This window comes from Pongo pygmaeus, chromosome 1 (assembly GCF_028885625.2).
Source record: "Pongo pygmaeus isolate AG05252 chromosome 1, NHGRI_mPonPyg2-v2.0_pri, whole genome shotgun sequence".
NCBI classification, from domain to species: Eukaryota; Metazoa; Chordata; class Mammalia; order Primates; family Hominidae; genus Pongo; species Pongo pygmaeus.
Window position 1 is genome coordinate 199516063 of NC_072373.2, and position 23654 is coordinate 199539716.

At 41.2% G+C, this 23654-nt stretch overlaps 1 protein-coding gene across 1 annotated transcript in view; it reads left to right on the forward strand.

Annotated features, from left to right (window-relative positions):
- SNRNP40 (small nuclear ribonucleoprotein U5 subunit 40) overlaps window positions 1-22876 on the forward strand; it is a 38195-nt gene extending 15319 nt beyond the window's left edge. Inside the window, exons 5-10 of the mRNA XM_054465463.2 lie at window positions 170-292; window positions 10635-10755; window positions 12891-12973; window positions 14268-14329; window positions 20896-20999; window positions 22415-22876. Of these exons, the coding sequence (XP_054321438.1) occupies window positions 170-292; window positions 10635-10755; window positions 12891-12973; window positions 14268-14329; window positions 20896-20999; window positions 22415-22464 (543 nt within the window). The 3' untranslated portion in view covers window positions 22465-22876. The remainder of the gene's footprint in view (window positions 1-169; window positions 293-10634; window positions 10756-12890; window positions 12974-14267; window positions 14330-20895; window positions 21000-22414) is intronic.
- The last annotated feature ends 778 nt before the right edge of the window (window positions 22877-23654 follow it).

Consider the following 23654-nt stretch of genomic DNA (forward strand, 5'->3'; position numbering starts at 1 on the left):
ACACTGCTTACCATGTGTGTTATTAGGATATCCAGGAGTTTTAGTGATATGAGATCCCAATTATAGATGTGTTCATGTCCACAAAGTCCTCGTACTTCAGGGATGTTTGTACTGTGCAATTGCTTCTTAGAATGATGTTACGGATAGACTATCTTGTCCTTTGCTTCAGCTTTGGGACATCCGGAAGAAAGCAGCCATCCAGACATTTCAGAACACGTACCAGGTGTTAGCTGTGACCTTCAATGACACAAGTGATCAGATTATTTCTGGTGGAATAGATAATGATATCAAGGTATGTTTGATGTTTATGATATATTTCCATTTCATCTATCTGCACTTAGAAACGAATTTTTTCAAACTTCTGAGATTGTGGTAGCTTTGCACTTAATACCAACTGAAAGGAAAATAGTAACTTGGAACTTATTTTCTTTTTCTCCTGTCTTCATTGACTTCCTGAATTAAAGGTTGCATTGCAGATCTTATAAATGCTGTCAGGAACGAGGCACTTAATGTGAAGTGTGAAGTCTCTGTAGGGGGACTATGTAAAAAATAAAGAGTACATTTCCTTTTAAAGACATTCAAAATCTTTTTTTAACCATCTTAGTTTAAAGAGAGCAGTGAATCAGTTTGTGATTCTGTATCCTCATCTCTCACTGTGTTTTTCTTTTTGACACTATGGAAAGGGAGTTTTCTAAGTTTCTCTAAGAATAAGAGAAGGTAATGATATTAAAGAGACAATAGACCATATGGCAGTACAGTGTAGCTCAAACTTTCAAGTAATTGACTTGGGTTCTAATCCTAGTTTCAGCGTTTTCTAGTTTTGTGACTTCAAGCACCTTCTTTAAGCCTCTTTTTCTTGTGCGAATGGTGAGGGGGTAATGATAAAAAAAAAAACAGTAGCATCTACCACATACCATTGTGGGGATTAAATGAGCCTGATTCATTAGAGCACTTAGCAGAATTCCTGGACATAACAAGTGCCAGGAAATGTATTATTTTGGGCCTGCACAGCTTCTGTCTTCCTTTCCTATTGGCTTCCTTGGGGATCTTAACAACTTTGACCTTACCTTCTGCTTTATAGTAAGAAGAGTAACTGTCAGATAAATACTCAACTTTCTCTGTTGTTCTTACCTAGAAGTTGTACTGTATTTCCATCCCTCGTTGTTTCCTTTGCTGTTAGTTTGGATGAAACATCCTTGCTTTTGGCCAGGTGCGGTGGCTCACGCCTGTAATCCCTGCACTTTGGGAGGCCGAGGCAGGTGGATCACAAGGTCAGGAGACCGAGACCATCCTGGCCAACGTGGCGAAACCTCGTCTCTACTAAAAATACAAAAATTAGCTGGGTGTGGTGATGTGTGCCTGTAATCCCAGCTACTCAGGAGGCTGAGGCAGGAGAATTACTTGAACCTGGGAGTCGGAAGTTGCGGTGAGCCGAGATCACGCCACTGCACTCCAGCCTGGCCACAGAGCAAGACTCCATCTCCAAAAGAAAAGAAAGAAATATCCTTGCTTTTGTCTAAAGGTAGTCTTTTTTTTTTTTTTTTTTTTGAGTCGGAGTCTTGCTCTGTAGCCCAGGCTGGAGTGCAGTGGCGCTATCTCAGCTCACTGCAACCTCTGCCTCCTGGGTCCCAGTTCAAGCAATTCTCCTGCCTTAGCCTCCTGAGTAGCTGGGATTACAGGCACGTGCCACCATGCCCAGCTAATTTTTGTATTTTTTAGTAGAGACAGGGTTTCACCATGTTGGGCAGGCTTATCTCGAACTCCTGACCTCGTGATCCACCTGCCTCGGCCTCCCAAAGTGCTGAGATTACAGGTGTGAGCCACCGTGCCCGGCCTAAATGTAGTCCTTTAAATGTGAGGGTTTCAATCCTTCGTCCCTTCTTTCAACCTGTTCTTTTCTACTTTTCTTTTTTTTGAGACAGTCTCACTCTGTCGCCCAGAGTTGAATGCAGTGGCATGATCTTGGCTCACTGCAACTTCCGCCTCCTGGGTTCAAGCAATTCTCTTGCCTCAGCCTCCTGAGTAGCTGGGACTACAGGCGTGTGCCACCACGCCCGGCTGATTTTTTGTATTTTTAGTAGAGACGTGATTTCAGCAAGTTAGCCAGGATTGTCTTGATCTGCTGACCTCGTGATCTGCCCGCCTTGGCTTCCCAAAATGCTGGGATTGCAGGCGTGAGCCACCACGTCCAGCCTTTGTTTTCTACTTTTCTACTTTCTTATGGGTATTTCATCATGCTTAGGTCTCTTCTCTGGGTGGCAAAAAAAAAAAAAAAATTCTTCCTTCAACCCCACATCCCCTCCTCATATTGCCCTGTGAATCCTTCCCTTCACAGCCAAACTATTTTATTTATTTATTTATTTATTTATTTGAGACAGAGTTTCACTCTTGTTGCCCAGGCGTGAGTGCAATGGCACAATCTTGGCTTACCGCATCCTCCGCCTCCTGGGTTCAAGTGATTCTCCTGCCTCAACCTCCTGAGTAGTTAGGATTACAGGCATGCGCCACCATGCCTGGCTAATTTTGTATTTTTGGTAGAGACAGGGTTTCTCCATGTTGGTCAGGCTGGTCTCGAACTCCTGACCTCAGGTGATCCACCCGCCTCGGCCTCCCAAAGTGCTGGGATTACAGGCATGAGCCACCATGCCTAGCCCAAAACTTCTTAAAAAGGATGATGATGGTGGTGGTGATAATATTGTTATCATCATTATCTAACACATAGTACTTACTTTCTGCCAGTTGTTGTTCTCAGAGCTTTAAGCTTCGCTATTGACCTCCTCACGGAGCTTAAAGACTTTGACCTTACAACCTCATGAAATAAATCCTACTGATGTGATTGTACAGATGAGGAAACTGAGCTAGAAGAGGCACAACAGCTTAAACCCAGGTTACACAGCTAATACGTGATGGAACCTCAGTTCAAATCCCAGAGTTTCATTCTAGAGTTATACTCTTAATACTTAGATGAATCCCCTGGAGGTTTTTCTGCGCTCACTGTCTTCAGTTCCTCACATACCATTCATTATTCATTCCTAATAGTCTGGGTTTTTTTTGTTTTGTGTGTGTGTGTTTGTTTTTTAACATAATTGCTGTGTACCATAGACCTGGTCTTCTCTCTTCCCTGAGTTCTGTGACAACAAACTGTCCTATCCATCTGGTAGGTCCTTCTCCTTCTCTACATACCATTATGAGCTACTCTGTCTGTGGAGTCTTTAAACATCATTATTCGCCGAGGGCCTTTGCTTTTCTCACTGTGTATATTCCCCAAGACAGATCTCGTCTACTTCCACGACTCCATCATCCCTCTGCCGAAGACAGTTTTCCCACGCCAGATCTTAAGCTTCAGGTCCTTGTGTACAACTAGCTGTTCAGTATCCCCCATTTGAATGTCTCATAGGTACCTAAGAATTCAGGTTTTCCAAAATTGAACTTCCCATCCCTTTTCCATCATATAAATACTTGGAGAATGAAGAATCAGAACATGGAAACTTAGATCAACTTTAATAGCTATGCACAATATTTCCCAGAATGGAGTTGGGAGCTCACTGGCATCAGAATCACTAGAAGCCTTCTTGTACACATGAAAATAGATTAATGTCATCAAGCTATGATAACTTTTATACTTTTCAAGACAAGTAAATTTACATACAGTGAAATAAACATTTTTGGTGTACAGTTATAAGAATTTTAATGTTTGCATAGATTCACTATCACCAACAGAGTACCCAATTTGATTGATGCCCTCGTCTCCACTGTGGGGATAGACTAACCTAACAATAATACTCTTGTGCTAGTAAAGTCTTCTTACTACCAGTAGTATGGCTTACTTTGGGCTCTTTATCTGGACTGTTCCTGGGCCTTCTAAAGACAATAGTGCTATATAGCACAAATTCTCACAGCTTAAATAAAAGAAGCTAGCCTCAAAAGGTTATATATATATATAGGATTCCTTATATGATATTCTCGAAAAAAAATTATAGGACAAAGAAGAGATCAATAATCGGCAAGTGTTAGGGATGAAGAGGTTTGACACAAAGGAGAATAATTAGGAAATTTTGGGGGTGATGAAAATTGTTCAGTACTCTGTTGGTGATAGTAAACTAGAAAGTATTTGCTGGGCATGCTGGCTCATGCCTGTAATCCCAACACTTTGAGAGGCCAAGGCAGGCAGATCACTTAAGGTCAGGAGTTCTAGACCAGCCTGGCCAACATGGCGAAACCCTGTCTCTACTAAAAATACAGAAATTAACCAGGCATGGTGGCATGCACCTGTAATCCCAGCTACTCAAGAGGCTGAGGCACGAGACTGGCTTGAACCAGAGTGGCGGGGGTTGTGGTGAGCCAAGATCACGCCACTGCACTCCAGCCTAGGCGACAGAGAGAGACCCTGTCTCAAAAAATAAAAATAAAAAAAAGCTAAAAAGCGTTTAATCCATCCACAAATATTCAAATTTTTCTGCCAATGCTTCATTTTCGGGGAATTTTTTTAATTAGAAGTGCACCCAGCACTGAGAGAGTCCCCTTGTTTGTGTGCTGTATATATTGTATTCTCTTTTCTAAACAAAAAATCAGTATAGACTTTTCCTAATTTGTCTACTTATTTACCTTAAATGTTTTATGCAGATATAAAATTTGCATTCAAATATATGTTTAACAAATCAACTTTATTGGGAATAACATTATTAAAAATTAATTACAATTAAAATAGATTTAGTAATAAAAGTGATACTTTGTATATTAAAGTGCAGAAAATGTAAAAGAATTATAAAAATAGATAAGTCACTGTAGTTTCATCATCCAAATTCAGTCACTCTTACTATTTCACAGTGTACTTCCTTCAAGTCTTTTCTGTACCACAATGTTTTGTATGTAAAGATCATAATATTCACTCTTTAGATAATGCTTTTTTTTTTTTCAAGAGAGAGTCTCGCTCTGCCGAGGCTGGAGTGCAGTGGTGCAATCATGGCTCACTGCTGCCATGACCTTCTGGGCTCAAGCAATTCTCTCACCTCAGCCTCCCAAGTAGCTGGGACTATAGGTGCATGCCACCATGCCCAGCTAAATTTTTTTTTTTTTTGAGACGGAATTTCACTCTTGTTGCCCAGGCTGGAATGCAATGGCGCGATCTCAGCTCACTGCAACCTCCGCCTCCCAGACTCAAGTGATTCTCCTGCCTCAGCCTCCCGAGTAGCTGGGATTAAAGGCACCCGCCACCACGTCCCGCTAATATTTTGTATTTTTAGTAGAGACATGGTTTCACCATGTTGACCAGACTGTTCTAGAACTCCTGACCTCAGGTGATCCGCCCACCTTGGCCTCCCAAAGTGCTGGGATTACAGGCGTGAGCCACCATGCCTGGCCAGTTTGGTTTGTTTTCATTTTTGTTTTTTTAGAAATGGGTTCTCAACACATTGCCCAGGCTGGTCTCGAATTCCTGGCCTCAAGCAGTCCTCCCTCCTTGGCCTCCCAAAGTGTTGGGATTACAGGCATGAGCCCCTGTGCACAGCCATGATCTCTTTTCACTTATTATCACATAGCTGGTCCTTTGTCAGGAATCCCCCACCCCCACCTTTGATGCATTGCTGTGACTTGCTCTCTTATCTTCAGATCACAGCATAGATATCTCTTCTAGAAAGTATTTCCTAAACTAAGCCCACCTCTAGTTGCTTTCTATCAAATCATTCTTATTTTCTTAGAATTGTAGTTAGAATCATTTTCCTTTCCATTTTTTTGTTTTATTTTGAGGTCTCACTCATGTTGCCCAGGCTGCAATGTGGTGGTGGAATCATAGCTCACTGTAACCTTGAATTCCTGTGCTTAAGCGAAGTTCCCAACTTGCAGTTTGTCACTTAATTGCTAGCTTTGTGATCTTAAGAAAGTTGTTTTAACCTCATCGTCTCCATTTCTTATGTCTAAATGGGAATTGTCAGCTCACCTCATATAATTGTTACGTTAATTAAATGAAGTAAGGATATAATATTCCTAGCACCGTGGCAGGGACATAGTGTGTTCAATATATGTCAGTTGCCATTAGCATCATCTTTTTTTTTATTATTACAGTATTAAATAATTTAGTGACAACCATGTCATTGGACATTTAGGCTGTTTCATGTGAATCATTATCACAGATTATGCTGCTATGGACATATTTGTGCATGAAACTTTTTCTGTATTTGTTTTCTTAGAATAGATTTCCAGATGAAAATTAATGGTTTTAACAAGTATAAGGATGTTTCATATTTGGGATACAGGCTGCCATATTGTTTTCTGGCAGCAGCAGTTAATACAATATTTGAAACCAGGTTGCTAGAATTATTTATTTTTGCTCTTGTATAACAGAGATGGACTGAAGAGAGTTGTGTGTGTGTTAGAATTTAGTTAGAAGGTAGTCTTTTCCCTATTAAAAATACCCTGCTGATGGCCAGGCACGGTGGCTCATGCCTGTAATCCTAGCACTTTGGGAGGCCAAGGCGGGCAGATCACTTGAGGCCAGGAGTTCCAAACCAGCCTGGCCAACGTGGCGAAACCCCGTCTCTACTAAAAATAACAAAAATTAGCTGGGCGTGGTGGCACGCACCTGTAGTCCCAGCTACTTGGGAGCCTGAGGCACGAGAATTGCTTGAACCCGTGAGGTGAAGGTCGCAGCTAGCCAAGATCGCGCCACTGCACTCCAGCCTGGACGACAGAGTGAGACTCTGTCCTGATAAAAACAAAAACAAAAACAAAAAACATACCCTGTTGTTACATGCAGAGGGGAGAGTAATTGCTCTCTCGAACTCAGGAAGACTCTTAGTTGTCCTAAAAGACCTCATAAATTTCTTTAAACATGCAAAAGAGAGACTCCTTTTCGATCGGAAAGACTCAGGAAATGTCAAACCTGAAAAGAACCTTAGACATCACCTCCATCCCTCACTTTATAGGTGACTGAAGTGAGGCCCTAAGAGGTTAAGTGATCTGGCCAAGATCATATAGTCATCACTCAGTCAGTGGTAGAGACAGAACCAGAGCTCTATCTCTAGAAGGCTAATAGTCTTACCACTCTGTCTTGTTACCTCTAGTCAATTAACAAGTACCTTTTAAGCACCTAGAGGCTTACCAGTCTTGAGCCCTTGTGTGACAAATCACCATACTGCCTCACTGCATTAGGAGATGCTCCTCAGAGAGCCTGTTTTTTGTTTGTTTCTTGGTGTATCTTAGGTAGCACTGCCTGTTCTAAGAAAGAGAAACAAATAAGGAGTGGGAACCCTTTTTAAAATCTGAGGTGAACAAATTCTTTGTATATTTGTGAGCAGATAATACTGTTCCCACGAATCTCTTGGAACCTCCTATCTGGTGATAGGATTGGGGAGTCAGAGGAAAATGAAGAAAGAAGAAAATGTGTCACTTGAATGCCTGATGGTCTGGCTGGCAATCTGGCATTTCTTGTAATCCTGAGCTCTAGTTAGGATGGGAGTTCAGTTTGTATTTTTTTTTTTAATGTAATGGTTAAAAGGGTAGATTGGGCCAGGTGTAGTGGCTCATGTTTGTAATCCCTGCACTTTAGGAGGTCTCATTCCTTCAGTTATTAAATATATGGGCCAGGCCAGGCGCGGTGACTCACGCCTGTAATCCCAGCACTTCGGGAGGCTGAGGTGGGCGGATCACAAGGTGAAGAGATCTAGACCATCCTGGCCATGGCCAACATGGTGAAACCCCGTCTCTGCTGAAAATACAAAAATTAGTTGGGTGTGGTGGTGCACGCCTGTAGTCCCAGCTACACGGGAGGCTGAGGCAGGAGAATCACTTGAACCTGGGAGGCAGAGGTTGCAGTGAGCTGAGATTGCACCACTACACTCCAGCCTGGTGACAGAGGGAGACTCGGTCTCAATAAATCAGTTAATCAATGGGCCAGAAGGATCTTTCCAGAATAGACAACTGAATGTCTCATTTTTCTATTTTGAACCCTTCTGTGACTCCCCAGTGAAGGAAATAAAGTGCAAGCCAGGCATTCAAAACCTTTCATGAGCTGGCCTCTGCCTGTCTACCTCATCATCTGCTGCCTCTGGGTGCCTAATCTCCTACAATCCAGCAGTGTTTTTCATGCCCCTCTACTTCCATAAATTATCTTGTCCTAGTAAATACCCTTCCACTTTGTCTAAGTTAAAAAAAACAAAACAAAACTTCCTTCTTCCAGACCCTGCTCAGGTGCTTCATTTTCTGTGAAAGCTTCCCTTTCTCACTCTCATCTCTGTTCCACCAGAGCTAACCGCTCTGACCTCTTTGCAACTGTACCTTGCATAGGCCTGTCGTTACTTGTTTAAACGTCTTAAGTTTTCCTTGTTATACTGAACACTCCTTGAGAGCAGGGGCCATGTCTTTTTTTTAATCTCCAGCAGTACCTGCCACTAATCGGATGCCCAGATTTTCATTGAACAGCTGATTAGGATACTTGCAAAATGTTTTGCTTAAATTCCTGCTGTAGATTTTTTTTTTTTTTTTTTTTTGAGACAGAGTTTTGTTCTTGTTGCCCAGGCTGGAGTGCAATTGTGTGATCTCAGCTCACTGCAGCCTCCGCCTACCGGGTTCAAGTGATTCTCCTGCCTCAGCCTCCTGAGTAGCTGGGATTACAGGTGTGCATCACCATGCCCGGCTAATTTTTTGTATTTTTAGCAGAGATGGGGTTTCACCATGGCCAGGCTGGTGTTGAACTCCTGACCTCAGGTGATCCAACCACCTTGGCCTCCCAAAGTGCTGGGATTACAAGAGTGAGCCACCCCTGCTGTAGATTTTTTTTTTGTGTGGCAAATCCTGGATACTTTTTGGCCCTGCACAAGCAAGGTGTACAGGCCTCAAGGAGGAAGTTTGGAGATAACACACAAGTTCTGTGAGGGGTTGGCAAAGTGCATTCTCTCCTAGTTGTTATAAAGCTAGATTTCAACAGTGCCTTCTCAGAAGAGAAGGAACAACAGCTTGAACAAAATGTCAGACATTTCAGGCTTTCCTGATTACTGAAGCAGCAAACATCTTGATATAAAAAAAGATCGTATAGAAAATGTGTTGGGCTCCACACGAGTGAGTTACTGATGGAGAAAGTGGAGTTGTCTGCCCTATGTATTGCTCTGCTGTGTAACACCTAACTCATTTCTAGATAAGGAAAAGTGTCTTGATTTAAGGAACAGCAAAAGTTTTATTCACTTAGAAAAAAACTACATTGCAATATGAAATAAAATTGGGGGAAAATTTGTATTTTATGTAATACCAGTGACCTTAACAAAATTACTGTTCTTTTTGCCATGTGACTTTCCAGACTATTTCTGTTAGCTTGAAAATATATATTTTACATAGTTGTAGTCTGTGTAAAGATAAATACTGTTTTATATTTTCCTTTTTTGCTTAATAGCTTATTTAAGTATTTTTACATTTGGTCTTCTGAGTTATTTTTAGGAACTGCTTAACAATAGCTACACATTATTGAGGGCCTGTCATGTGCCCGGCATATGCTAAGCATTCTTATAATCCTTACAACAGCCATAAGAAGTAGCTATTGGTATCCCTAATCTTACAGACCAGGAAACAGGCCCAGAAAGAGTTAGTGACCCAATGACACATAACTCTAAGTGGCAAGGAACAGTTTATTCTTACCCTAAGTCACCACTCTTTCTACTCTGTCATGCTCTCTCCTGTATGAGAATTCAGTTTTGCAATGTGCTTATGAACCATAATTTAATAAACCACCTATTTTTCCTGCTTGATATTTAGGTTATTTTCTGTATCTTACCTTTACTATACAAGCAATAGTGAACCTGTAATTTATTTTTATTTTAATAAATGTGCTTTTCCATAGTGTATGTGCATGTACATATCCATACATGTACATATATATACATTTATTGTCACATATTGTTACATTAAACAAAAAATTTTAAACATCTATATTTTTCATATTGTTACACAAACATGTAATCATAATGCCTTTTTTAAATGACGTGTTCGTTTTATGTATTTATAATAATTTTTAATGGCTAAGAATCATAGTTTAAGCATTTTAAGCACTCTTTAGTTTTTTTCTATAATAGTTTTTCTTTGCTATGATTTGAAAATAACCTTTCTGAATTCTGTTTTTTTGTGTAAAACTTTATCTTAACATTTAATGTGCATTCGTTTATATTTATCTAGTCAAACGTGGTAACCTTAACTACCTTTTTAGAAAGACAGATTGGCCAGGCATAGTGGCTCATGCCTGTAATCCAAACACTGAGAGGATGAGGTAGGAGGATCGCTTGAGCCCAGGAGTTCAAGACTAGCCTGGGCAACCTGGTGAAACCTGTCTCTTCAAAAAAATTAGCTGGGTATAATAGCATGCTCCTGTAGTCCCAGCTACTGGGGAGGCTTAGATGGGAGAATCACCTGATCCCGGGAAGTCAAGGCTACAGTGAGCCATGATAATGCCACTGCATTGGGCAACAGAGTGAGACCCTGTCTCAAAAAAATAAAAATAAAAATAAAAAAAAGGCGTTTTTCTCTTTGACAGAAATCCTGTGTTTTATAGTAGAGTAATATCAGTGTCTCTGGGCAATTGACTCTTGTCTCTTGTGTCATTCTCTTTCTCTGCTTTTATTAATTTGATTTCTGGGGGCACCTTTTTGTTTTTGCAGGTCTGGGACCTGCGCCAGAACAAGTTAACCTACACCATGAGAGGCCATGCAGATTCAGTGACTGGCCTGAGTTTAAGTTCTGAAGGCTCTTATCTTTTGTCCAATGCAATGGACAATACAGGTAACTTTGGAAAGGAAATCTCTCCCAGGATCCAAGGAAAAAGTCAAAGATTGCTCACAGATTCCATCAGACAATTAGAATGTGTTGTAATGGGGAAAGCTTTAGGTGAGATAGTCAAGAATCTAGGACTGTAGTCTCAGATCTCTGTCTTGTCCCTGAACAACTTTGCACACAGCATTTCTTCTCTCTAGGCATCAGTTTCTACATTGTTAAGAGGACTGGACTTTACCTTTAAGACCTATCTCAGCTCTGGTATGCTGTGTATCCAACAGGATATTAGAAACTCTAGGTGATGAGTTTAATGAAAAAGATGTGAATCTAGAGGTTTATTCAAGGCAGTTCTTGTGCGTTTTCAGAGAGCACCAAGCTTAGATGATCTCTTTTGCTCTTTCCTGCCAGTCTGTCTTCCCTCCCCACTCTGAAAGCATTGGTGTGGGAAGAGGTCTTCATTAAAACATTCTGGATTTACACAAACACACTCTTGCTCTTTCTCTTTACTTGTTTTTGAGTTGTAGAGTGGGAGGATGGGTTACTACAGAAAGAAAGTAAGGTGACTTGCTGGATTATATGCTTAATGTTGAGGGAGTTTGGAAATGGCCCTGGTATACAAAATTATAGGCTTGTCAGGAACTAAAATGTATTCCCTGACGTTTTGTAACAAAAATAATACCTGACATTCATTGGGTACTTCATAAATATTTGTTGAATGAATGGACATCTTTACCTTTTAACTATATTCTCAATGGCAGACTTTCATGCATAGCTTTGCCTTTTTATGCCTGTCTGACTCCAAGGATTGATAATACTTTTTTCATACTCAAATAAAATGACATCACTGAAATTCCACTATAGGTATAGCTTCAGTTACAACGGCTATAGCTACTGCTTACAATAGATGTTTATACACATTTAATCTAGCATTAAAAAAATATTTTTTCCTTAACTTTTTTGGTAAGACAGGATCTTGCTGTGTTGCCCAGGCTGGTCTCAAACTCCTGGGCCCATGCAAGCCTCCCAAGTACAATGCCTAGCTAATTCTAGCATTCTTTATAATGAGGAACAATGAGGTTTCCTAGATTGATACTAAAATAAGGAAAAAATAATAGAATAATTTCTTGTGGCTGCATAATACAATTATAAATTCTTTATTTTTGTTTGTTGCCTACAAATTTTAGAACCTTTGCACAATATATCATCTCATTGGATCTTTAAAATAGTGTTATTGGCTAGGCAGGGTAGATCACCTGAGGTCAGGAGTTCGAGACCAGCCTGGCCAATGTGGTGAAACCCCATCTCTACTAAAAATACAAAAATTAGCCAGGTGTGGTGGTGGACACCTGTAATCCCAGCTACTTGGGAGGCTGAGGCAGAAGAATCACTTGAATCCGGGAGGTGGAGGTTGCAGTGAGCCTAGATCGCACCACTGCACTCCAGGCTGAGCAACAAGAGCGAAACTCCATCTCAATCAATCAGTCAATAATATTATTTAAAAAAGAAGACAGATAATTTTCATTTTACAGAACAGGAAAACCAAGACACAAACAATCTCACTGTTTACCTGACATCACCCAAATATGTAACAGAGATAGAATTAGAATCAATGTTTACTTTTTCTGATTTTTGGTACAGTGCTCTTTTGATTTATTTGACCTTTTATATATTTTATATATATCTGACCTTGTTCAGTTTTAGACTATCAGGTGCCCATATGAGGGAAATTAGGAAAGGGCAATGTAAGTTTGGCTTTTATAAGTTCATTGTCAGAGTAGTTCCTAGTATTTAGTTTGTCACATTGAAGCTTTGCTGGATGTGACTAAGCTGGCAGAGAAATCTTGCAAAATATCTTTTTGAAATTAGTATCACACCCAACTGCATTCTGTTGCAAATTACCAACATTGCATGTGACATTTTTCCTTCCTGCCCCCTCAGCTAGCCCCAGTTATTGGGATTTAGATGTATTTTCCTGCTTGAAAAAGAAAAGAGCCTTAACAGGTAGCAGTATGTCATGTTGGACTTCGCCCACCCAGGAAACAGTATCAGCCAGATTGACATGGTACTAATTTCAGCTGGGTGCCCAGGAGGCCTCTGGCCGATAGTTGTTTTGGTTGGTTTGTTTATTTGGATTTGTTTTGCAGTTCGTGTCTGGGATGTCCGGCCGTTTGCCCCCAAAGAGAGGTGTGTAAAGATATTTCAAGGAAATGTGCACAACTTTGAAAAGGTGAGTTCTGCATGGCAGAGGAGTTTTACTGTTCATTTACTTCAGAGAAACATTTAAGGTGGTACTAAGGATAGAGAGCAGTAGCTCTGCTAAGAATGGACTTCATTCCAGTAACACTGCTCTTAATCAAAACGTATTGCCAAAAATAAAACTAATAGAAATAATAGTGACTAGGCAGAAGCCAGTCACATAGCCCAAAAGGAATGGAGCCAGCCCTCAAACTGAGGGCATCTGACTTGACACCACCCTCAACAGGAGACTCCTGGCCTTTTAATTACTTGGGAATTTTACCCTCCTAAATCAGTTTTCCATATGGAACCCAAGCTCCCATAGCTGTAACCTGGATGGTCTCCCTACCTGCCTCCCCATCCCATGACCATGTGTGTTAGAACCCTAAGAATACATCTCTCCCCTCAGTAACTACCACGGCCCAAGTTCTGAGAGAAAATTTTTTTCAAACCCTCAAATTTCAAGGTCAGCTCTATTGAAAGAAGCTTTTCCCCTCAGAGAATTTGTTAATAGAGATTAATTTTTTTTTTTTTTGAGAGCTCATTGAGATTCAGTTTCACTGTGTAAATCAAATTTTATTTTTTAGACCTGGCATGGTGGCTCACAGCTGTAATCCCAGCACTTTGGGAAGCCAAGGTGGGAGGCCAGGAGTTAGAGACCAGCCAGGGCAACATAGTAAGACCCTGTCTCTACAAAAGATAAAAAATCTGGGTGTGGTGATGTGTGCCTGCAGTCTCAGCTGCTTGGGAGGCTGAAGTGGGAGGATCACTTGGGCCCAGGAGGTCAAAACTACAGTGAGCTATGATTGTGCCACTGTACTCCAGCTTGGACAACAGAGCGAGACCCTGTCTCAAAAAAAAAAAAAAAAAACCCAAAATTTATTATTTGTTGGGTTTGCATGTATTTTTCTTCAAGATAAATAGGAAAAAAAAATGAGTATCAAGATAAATGGAGCAAAGGGAGCCTGCATTTATGAGTAGAACAAAATGTTGTTGCCAGGTTCAATCTAATTAACTGTAAGTTAAGTATTTTCTACAGTTTTTATATGGTGTAAAATAACAAAGTATGCTGTTTTGGGGTGTAAAATAACAAAGTATGCTGTTTTGGGGTGTAAAATAACAAAGTATGCTGTTTTGGGCCATAGAATATAAGATAATTACTGACCATCTTCCTGAGAAGAATAATTAAAACTCTAGTTAGGAAATTTAAAGCCTGTTAGTGATTCTGTAGCCTTGCAAAGAGGAGTTTGGTATATTACTATTCAGTGGATTCTTATTTATCATAGAACCTTCTGAGATGTTCTTGGTCACCTGATGGAAGCAAAATAGCAGCTGGCTCAGCCGACAGGTAAGGATTAGTGGGTGCAAAGTAAAGAATGATGTAGCTGGCCGAATGCGGTGGCTTGTACCTGCAATCCCAGCACTTTGGGAGTCCGAGGCGGGCGGATCACCTGAGGTCAGTTCGAGACCAGCCTGACCAACATGGAGAAACCCCATCTCTACTAAAAATACAAAATTAGCTGGGCGTGGTGGCACATGCCTGTAATCCCAGCTACTCAGGAGGCTTATGCAGGAGAATCACTTGAACCTGAGAGGCGGAGGTTGTGGTGAGCTGAGATCACGCCGTTGCACTACTCCAGCCCGAGCAGCAAGAGCAAGACTCCATCTCCAAAAAAAGAAAAAAAAAGAATGATGTAGCTATGCAGGATGTCTTCTTGTGTTTTATACATAAAGCGTGGATATGGAGCTAGAGCAGACATAGAGTTATGACTGTGTTTGAAGATGAAGCTCTGTGCAGTATGCAGGGTTTCAAAACCGTGTTCGACAAACAGATCATTTCTAATCACTTTGGAGACATTTTAGCCGTAGAGGATCAACAATTTGTTTGATTCTGTTGGGTTCCCTTTGCCATCAGAATAAAATTCAGTCTCATAATCTGCCTCTAGTCTCCCTCACCACATTTCTTCTTCCATGCTTCACTTCATTTGAATACATATTAAATACCCACCTCTCCCACCATCACCACAATGCTGCTCACGTGGAATTTTCATATTCTCACCTCCTTTTGCGGTTTCACCTCTAGGTTCTCTCTCACATTCCCTCTTCATTATCCAAACTCCTATATCTTTCTAGTAACCACCTCTATGTTACATCCATAAACTGTCCCTGGTCTCCTCTCGCTATTACCTCTTGGACATAACTACTTGTTCTTTGTGCTGTAATCCCATTTCATACATCTAACCTTTGTTAGCATTTATTACATCTTAAAATCAGACAAAGTGAGGTACCTCCACTAAGTTATTTTCTCCTAGAGATTAGGGAGTGAATCTTAGTCATTTCTGTGAACCCATGACACTGTTGTCAGTGCTTGGGCTTTTCTAACCAATTAGTTTATATTACATGAATGAATTCCTGGCTGAAGAATGGCAGTCCAATTTTACCCTGCATAGCAGCTCAGCTATTGGTAATGCCTGCCTGTGTTGGAGATGATTCAGAGCTGGGTCTGGATTAGTGGGAAGTGCAATGATTGCTAGGTGCAGGGTGTAACAAAATGTGAACTAGGTATTTTCCACCCCATGCTGAATTAATCGGCTAAGGCTTTATGAAATATGAATCTAAACTGGCTCAGGCATTATGTGCTGAATGAGAAACAGAAGGGAGAGAATTCTTCTGTCAGATGCTATTGTATTTGGCATGTCTGTGGTAACTTGTGCTTGGGGGAGAATCAGAGGTTGAATAGGGATGTCCACGTGTTGAATCTGATGGGCTGCAAATGAGGCCTGGTAAAGAACGGTAAGATCCTCTGACAGCAAATCCTGTGTTTGGCTCTCATTGGGCAGTGTCTTGACCCTTTTTAGCTTAATCCTATGCTCCCCTTTAGAGTTTCTCTTCTAATCCTACTGAAACAAGCACCATCCTATAAATAGGAAGCCTTTCTTGGGCTAGCCAGGGCTTTCAGCATATTCCAGGGTTTTCCCCTATTTGGGGCCCTAATGCTGCCACACAGAAGCTGCACTATGGTCTGTCCCATACCTTTCTAGTAATGAATAATACTGAACATATTTAAATTCCAGAGTCTACTTTTTCTTTTCCTGACAAGTTAAATGCCAAGAAAAATGGACAAGTATTCAAGTATTTTCTGGAGGAAAAACAAAGGGTCCAGGTGAAAGTGTCACATTGATAATTTGAGTGCAAGTGGTTTAGAGAGCTGCCTAGAAGAGAGAGAAATCTAAAGAATTTTAAGTTGTCAAGTTGCTAGAGAAGACTTTAAGAAACAGACTAAGGTGTCTCATATTCTGATACAGTAAGAACTATCCTAAGTATTTTTACATAATTTTCAGCAGAAAGAATGTATCTTTCTTTTGTAATTAAATTTTTTTGTTTGTTTTTGAGAAGTAGTCTCGCTCTGTCGCCCAGGCTGGAGTGCAGTGGTGCAATCTCTGCTCACTACAAGCTCCGCCTCCTGGGTTTACGCCATTCTCCTGCCTCAGATCCCAAGTAGCTGAGACTACAGGTGGCCGCTACCACACCTGACTAGTTTTTTGTATTTTTAGTAGAGACAGAGTTTCACCATGTTAGCCAGAATGATCTCAGTCTCCTGACCTCATGATCCACCCGCCTCGGCCTCCCGAAGTGCTGGGATTACAGTCATGAACCACCGCACCCAGCTGTAATTAAATTTTTAAATTATATTTACATACTTTTTTTTTCTGATGAGCAGTTTGTTTCTGGCATTGGCCCTTTATGAATTGCAATGTCGTTTTTTTCCTCTTTCCCTCTCCACTGTTCCTTTAAGCTTTACATGTGGTCAGTGGTGCACACCTTTAATCCCAACACTCTGAGAGGCTGAGGTGGAAGGATGGCTTGAACCCAAGAGTTCAAGACCAGCCTGGGCAAGATGGCAGGACCCTGTCTCTATTAAAAAATCTTTAAAAAAATTAGCCAGGCATAGTAGTGCAAACCTGTAGTCCCAGCTACTTGGTAGGCTGAGGCAGAAGGATCCCTTGAGCCCAGGAGTTTGAGGATATAGTGAGCTGCAATCATGCCACTGTTGTCCAGCCTGGGCAACAGAGCAAGACCCCATCTCTTAAAAAAAAAAAATTCACATGTGAAAGTATGGTATGAGGAAAGCCTACCCCTCTCTACCTGCTGGGGGTTGGCAAGATTGGACAGGCCACCTCACCAATTGGCCCCAAGTCAACAAGCAGCTCTGTTACATAAGGCTCCTGTTTCCTGCCAAATGTTGCCATGCCAAAGTAAGGAGAGGGCAAGGAACCCCTCTAAATTTAGCATCTAATTGGCAGCCATCAAGAGTGAGACCTTGAAGTGTAAACCCTTGGAGATCTGGGATTCTGTCTGTTATGTGCCTGGGAAGTGTATCTTCAGAAAACTGCTTTTCAGCTTGGCCTGGATTTGGCAAATTTCTCCTTTCTACTGACTAATAACTTACAGATCACCTCCTCATATTCAAACTTGAAACTAAATAGTCCTATAGACTACAGGCCAGTCTCTCGGCCAAGAGTGATTTATTCAGCCCATTGACTTCGTGAGATTCTGTTTTGATGATGAGTGTACTCATAATAACAATAGCTATAATTAATTCTGTGTGCCAGGCACTTTGCATATATTACCTCATTATTTTTCTCAACAAAGTTATGAGATCAATATTTTCTCCATCATTGTAACTAAGAAGCTTAGAGAAGTTAAATGATTTGCAATTATTTAACTTCTCTGAGCTCAGCTTACTTAGCTAGTAAATAGCTGCACTGAGACTTGAACCCCAGTCTTTCTGACTCCAGAGCTCATACTCTTTCACTATGCCATACTGCCCTTCACTGAATTAATGAGGACCAGCTTTTTGTGCATGACAGGAAAGAAGACAGTAGGAAGGGCATGAGTATCAGAGCCAAGGAGTCTAGACAGATGGAGTTCCTGCTTCTCTTCCATCTTGTTCAGAACTTAGTTTCTATGGAGCCTAGCTGATGACAGCTAAATAGTATAATTAAGAAGCTCTTGTTTATTTGCATTTTTGACCAAAAGTGTAAGTTGGATTAGAACTAGGCATTTTATAATCCAGTACTGGTGAATGTACCATTTTTATGATCAAGTACTGGTGAGTTGTTGATTGCACAAAACAAAATACATAAATAATTTTAAATACCTGCTTCAAAACTACCAGCCCTTTATATTTACCAACAGATGAATGTTACATCAGCAGATTAAGATAATAGCTCTATACTTTACCCTTTAATGACTTAAGCAAGGTTGAGGGTCAAAGGAACTTTTTTTTTTTTTAGCCAGTATATTTATGGAGGGTAAGTGAAAGTAAAATACGAGAGTATATTAAGAGCTCCAGAGTCTTGGGCTCAGCTCTGTAGTTTCTGTGGCTGCTGAAGAGGTGGTCAGGAACATAGGAACCCCCTGCTGGGCTCCTGGTCACTTCTGTCTGCTGCATGGCAGGAAACCTTCAGCACAGGACATCAAGGCAAGCTCGAATAAGAAAAACAATTTCTTCTTCCTAAGCCATATCATATCAGTTATACAGAAGTACTACTTTGGGAAACAGACTTCAGGAGAGCCTAGATGAACTCATAAAATCTCAGCAGTTCACTCAACTTGCCCTTCAAGTTTTACTTCAGTTTGATAAGGCTATAAAGTCATCATTGGCTCAGAGGATTAGGAACAGAGTTGATTTCAGGGGCTCTCTAAATACATACAGATTCTGCCATATGCCATGCGTGGTGGGTCATGCCCGTCATCCCAGCACTTTGGGAGGTGAAGGCAGGAGGATCGCTTGAGGCGAGGAGTTCAAGACCAGCCTCAACAACATAGGAAGACACTGTCTCTACAAAAAAACAAACAAAAAAAAACATTAATTTAGAAAAACAAAAAGATTCTGTGATAATATGTAGACTTTTGTATTCAATGATATTGAATTCTAAAAGGTGATAGAACTTATTAAAGTGGATGAAGTGAAAATTATGGCCTGTGATAGTAAAAATACTGGCTCTTTTTTTTTTTTTTTTTTTTTTTTTTGAGATGGAGTCTCGCTCTGTCGCCTGGGCTGGAGTGCAGTGGTGTGATCTCAGTTCATTGCAAGCTCTGCTTCCCAGGTCCACGCCATTCTCCTGTCTCAGCCTACCGAGTAGCTGGGACTACAGGCGTCCGCCACCACACCCGGCTAATTTTTTGTATTTTTAGTAGAGACGGGGTTTCACCGTGTTAGCCAGGATGTTCTCAATCTCCTGACCTCGTGAGCCACTGCACCCGGCCTACTGGCTCTAATACTACAGAATGAATAAGAAAAAAATCACATTTTTATGACATCTTCTGTTATTATTCATCACTTTTGAAGAGAAATATAGAAGTTTTTATTCTAGCATTGCAGAAAGTACATTGTGTTATTTCGGTATTTCAGTAGTATTTCAGTAGTATTCAGAGTATTTCAGTAGAAAGAAGCTTAAAACTCTATAGCCTCTTACATTACCTTTATTATACAGCATGAAAAAAACATAATTTTTTTTTTCTTGAGACAGGATCTCACTCTGTCACCCAGGCTGGAGTGCAGTGGTGCCATCTCAGCTCACTGCAGCCTCTACGTGCTGGACTCAATCAGTCCTCCCACCTTGGCCTCCCAAGTAGCTGGGACCACAGGCATGCACCACCACACCTGGCTAATTTTTTTGTAGAGATGGGGTTTTACCATGTTGTCCAAGCTGGTCTCAAGCTCCTGAGCTCAAGCAGTCTACCAGCCTTGGCCCCCCAAAGTGCTAGGATTACAGATGTGAGCCACCATGCCCAGCCTTATAATTTTTTTAATGACAAATAAAAATTTTGTCTTCCTAAGAACATTCTCTAATAAGCTCTTTTTTTTTAAGAGTTCTAATTTTAGTTATGCCGTTGATGAACTGTATTGCCTTGGAAACGTCACTGTGCCCCAGTTTTCTTATCTCTAAAATAAGGAGTTTAGAGAAGCTGATTTCTTTTTTCTCCTTTTTTTTTTTTTCTCCTTTTTTTTTTTTTTTGGAGATGGAGTCTCACTCTGTCACCCACGCTAGAGGGCAGTGCCACGGTCTCAGCTCACTGCAACCTCCACCTCCCAGGTTCAGGCAATTCTCCTGCCTCAGCCTCCTGAGTAGTTGGAATTACAGGCACACGCTACCACGCCTGGCTAATTTTTTGTATTTTTAGTAGAGACTGGGTTTCACCTTGTTGGCCAGGCTGGTCTCAAACTCCAGACCTCAGACGATCCACCCACCTCGGCCTCCCAAAGTGTTGGGAGTACAGGCATGAGCCACCACACCCAGCCTAGACAAGCTGATTTCTCTTGGCCCCTTCCCATTCTAGAATTCAGTATTCCTTCTGCCTGTTAATTCAATGGAAAATTTGGCTCAAGTGAGTATTAGGTTAGCAAATACTATAAATATTTTATATACCAGACACTTCCTGTCCCTTCTCAGGGCTCTGTTTGAATACAGTACTAAAAAGTTCACCTGGATCTGCAGCCTAGGCTCCCACCCTGCCATGAGTTGGGTTACCTTTTAGACTTCCTGGATGAGTATGAAGTTAACTGTAGCCTAATTATACTAGACACTCTGAAAAAGGTTTTTGTGTGATGTCTGCAGGAAAAGCTTTCTTTTCTTCCCTGTGGTGTTTCCCATTTCAGAAGCTTGTATTCAGACATGTCAGTCATGCTTATATTTTTAGTTATTCTTATTTCTCCACCCTGTTGCTCAAGAGGTGAGTCCATGTCTTATTCAAAGACTGTATTCCTAGTTTCTAAAAGCCAGAACATGGTTCAGTAAATGTAAGGTAAGTAAATAATTGTTGCTTCCATTTCCTTTAAAAAGCCATGCCTCTGCCCTACCCCCAACTCTAGGAGGCCTTACCCTTGCTTTTCATGATACCTTACAGGTTTGTGTATGTGTGGGATACCACAAGCAGGAGAATATTGTATAAGCTGCCCGGCCATGCTGGCTCCATCAATGAAGTTGCTTTCCACCCTGACGAGCCCATCAGTAAGTCTGTCCCAAAGAGGGGGAAAGGGAAACTGGAAATCTCCCCGTAGGGATCCTGGGAATACAGAGTCAAAAGTGGGTATCTGTTTTATGCGAATTTCCATGCAAACAGCCTTTGGGTGTTTTTTGTTGTTGTTGTTGTTGGTTTTTGTTGTTGTTGTTGGGTTTTGTTTTGTTTTGTTTTTGAGACAGTGTCTCGCTGTTTTGCCCAGGTTGGAGCAATGGTGCAGTCTCGGCTTACTGCAACCTCTGCCTCCTGGGTTCAAGCAATTCTCATGCCTCAGCCTCCCAAGTAGCTGGGATTACAGGCACCCACCACCATGCCCAGCTAATTTTTTTTTTTTTTTTTTTTTTTAGTAGAGACAGGGTTTCACCACGTTGGTCAGGCTGGTCACGAGCTCCTGACCTCCAGTAATCCACCCACCTCAGGCTCCCAAAGTGCTGGGATTATAGGCATGAGCCACTGTGCCCAGCTGCAAACAGTCTTTATGTGGGTATCAATGACAGTCTCACCATTGCTCATAAGTGGTGAGAGTAAGAGCAATGCTCCATTTTCTTCTTGATCTCAAAGGGAAGTTGGTAAGTCTAATTTTTTTTTTTAATTTACTTCCATCAAGTCTGTTTCAATGATGTATTTGATTAAAAGAATACTTTTTTTTTTTTTTTTTTTTTTTTGAGACAGTCTCGCTCTTGTCACCCAGGCTGGAGTGCAGTGGCACGATCTCGGCTCGCTGCAACCTCCGCCTTCCCAGGTTCAAGCGATTCTCCTGCCTCAGCCTCCCAAGTAGCTGGGACTACAGGCACCCACCACCACACCTGCCTAATTTTTGTATTTTTAGTAGAAACGAGGTTTCACCATGTTGGCCAGTCTCAAACTCCTGACCTCTGGTAATCCACCCGCCTCAGCCTCCTAAAGTGCTGGGATTACAGGTGTGAGCCACTGCGCCCGGCCAAGAATGATACTTCTTAATATTTAGATATAAATTTCAGCTTAAAATTTTTCGGCTGGCTAAACCAAATAATTTAAGCCTTGAATTAAAGGAGAAACTGTAACTTTCTCCAGGGCTAAGTATAACAAGCAGAAGCACATTTACAAAATGACTGGCACAGCCATAGATTCCTCTCTTCTAGAATGACTGGGAAAGTCTTTTTCTTGGGGTTTGACTGACAAGGGATGTCAGTATTTAGTGTCTGATAATGTATTTCCCATAGTACAGTCATCCCCATGATATTAGAGGACTTGGATTGAAAAGCCAGGCTACAATTTCCTGTGGATGGTGTTTAGGAGGGAAATTTAAGCTAAGTCCAATTGTTCTTTTATACCAAAATTGGCTTTTGACACAAGAGCCCTTGAGCACCAAGTCTCCTTGAGCCTTCATTATTTCTAGTTATCTTATCTGTTCTTTTTACCTCAGTTATCTCAGCATCGAGTGACAAGAGACTGTATATGGGAGAGATTCAGTGAAGATATGGACTGGAAGACTCCAAGGCCGCTTGTCTTTGAGACCTCAGACTGCATAAGTGACGCCAAATGTTGGATGTCCAGGCTAGCACCCTCCCTTCAGATGACCATTGCTAGCAAGAAACAGGAGGCGGTGGCCATATTCCAAAAACCACTTCTGTCCCATTTCACCAGGATGACTAAGGCAAGCTCCCCATGGCCTCTAAAAACCACCTGCCAGATTTCAGGGACTGTTTTATTTTTTTCTTTTTCTTTTTTCCTGTTTTCTAATGCAGGCCCAATGTGACAAATTTGTTGGTTGGGATTTTTTTTTTTTTTTTTTTTTTTTTTTTTGGTAACTGGCTTGTATGATATTTTCTTTCTGTATTTCTGTAAATCATTTTGTATTAAAAGCCAAATAGATGCCTTTTTACAAGAGCCATGTGAATTGGATTTATTGCTGTCTTTTTTTTTGAGGCTTGATTGCTATAAATCAGTATAGAGCATGATGTGGCCACAGAATACAATTCATTTAAACTTCCAAGAAGCTGCTCGCTTGTTTTTTTTTCCCCCTTTTCTGTGTTTTTAGGTTTACTTACTTCCATGAAAATGACAGAGAATAATTATTTATCAGTAACAATACTTTTTTCCTACTAGAAGCATAGCAGCCAAGAGGTGATAAATAAGTTCTAAAAGAACCTGGTTTTGTCAGATGCGGTGGCTCATGCCTGTAATCCCAGCACTTTGGGAGGCCGAGGCGGGCAGATCACCTGAGGCCGGGAGTTCAAGACCAGCCTGGCCAACATGATGAAACCCCGTCTCTACTAAAAATACAAAAATTAGCTGGGCGTGGTGATGCACATCTGTAATCCCAGCTACTCGGGAGGCTGAGGCAAGAGAATCGCTTGAACCTGGGAGGCGGAGGTTGCAGTGAGCCGAGATTGCGCCACTGTACTCCAGCGTGGGCGACACAGCAAGACTGTCTCAAAAAAAAAGAACCTGGTTTTGTGTACTTGCACTTGATCTTTAATGAACAGAGCCTGTGTTTACTCTGCCTCCTGCCAAAAGAACTTTTCTGAGCAGCATTCTCTATACTCAGGCTCTTGAAAGTGGGCAGATTTGGGGCAGTCTCAGCTGGCAGAAATGACATTGCCCAGAATGCTGCATCAAACTCAACTCAAATGGAATGTGAGAATGTTTGGATGCAACTTAAC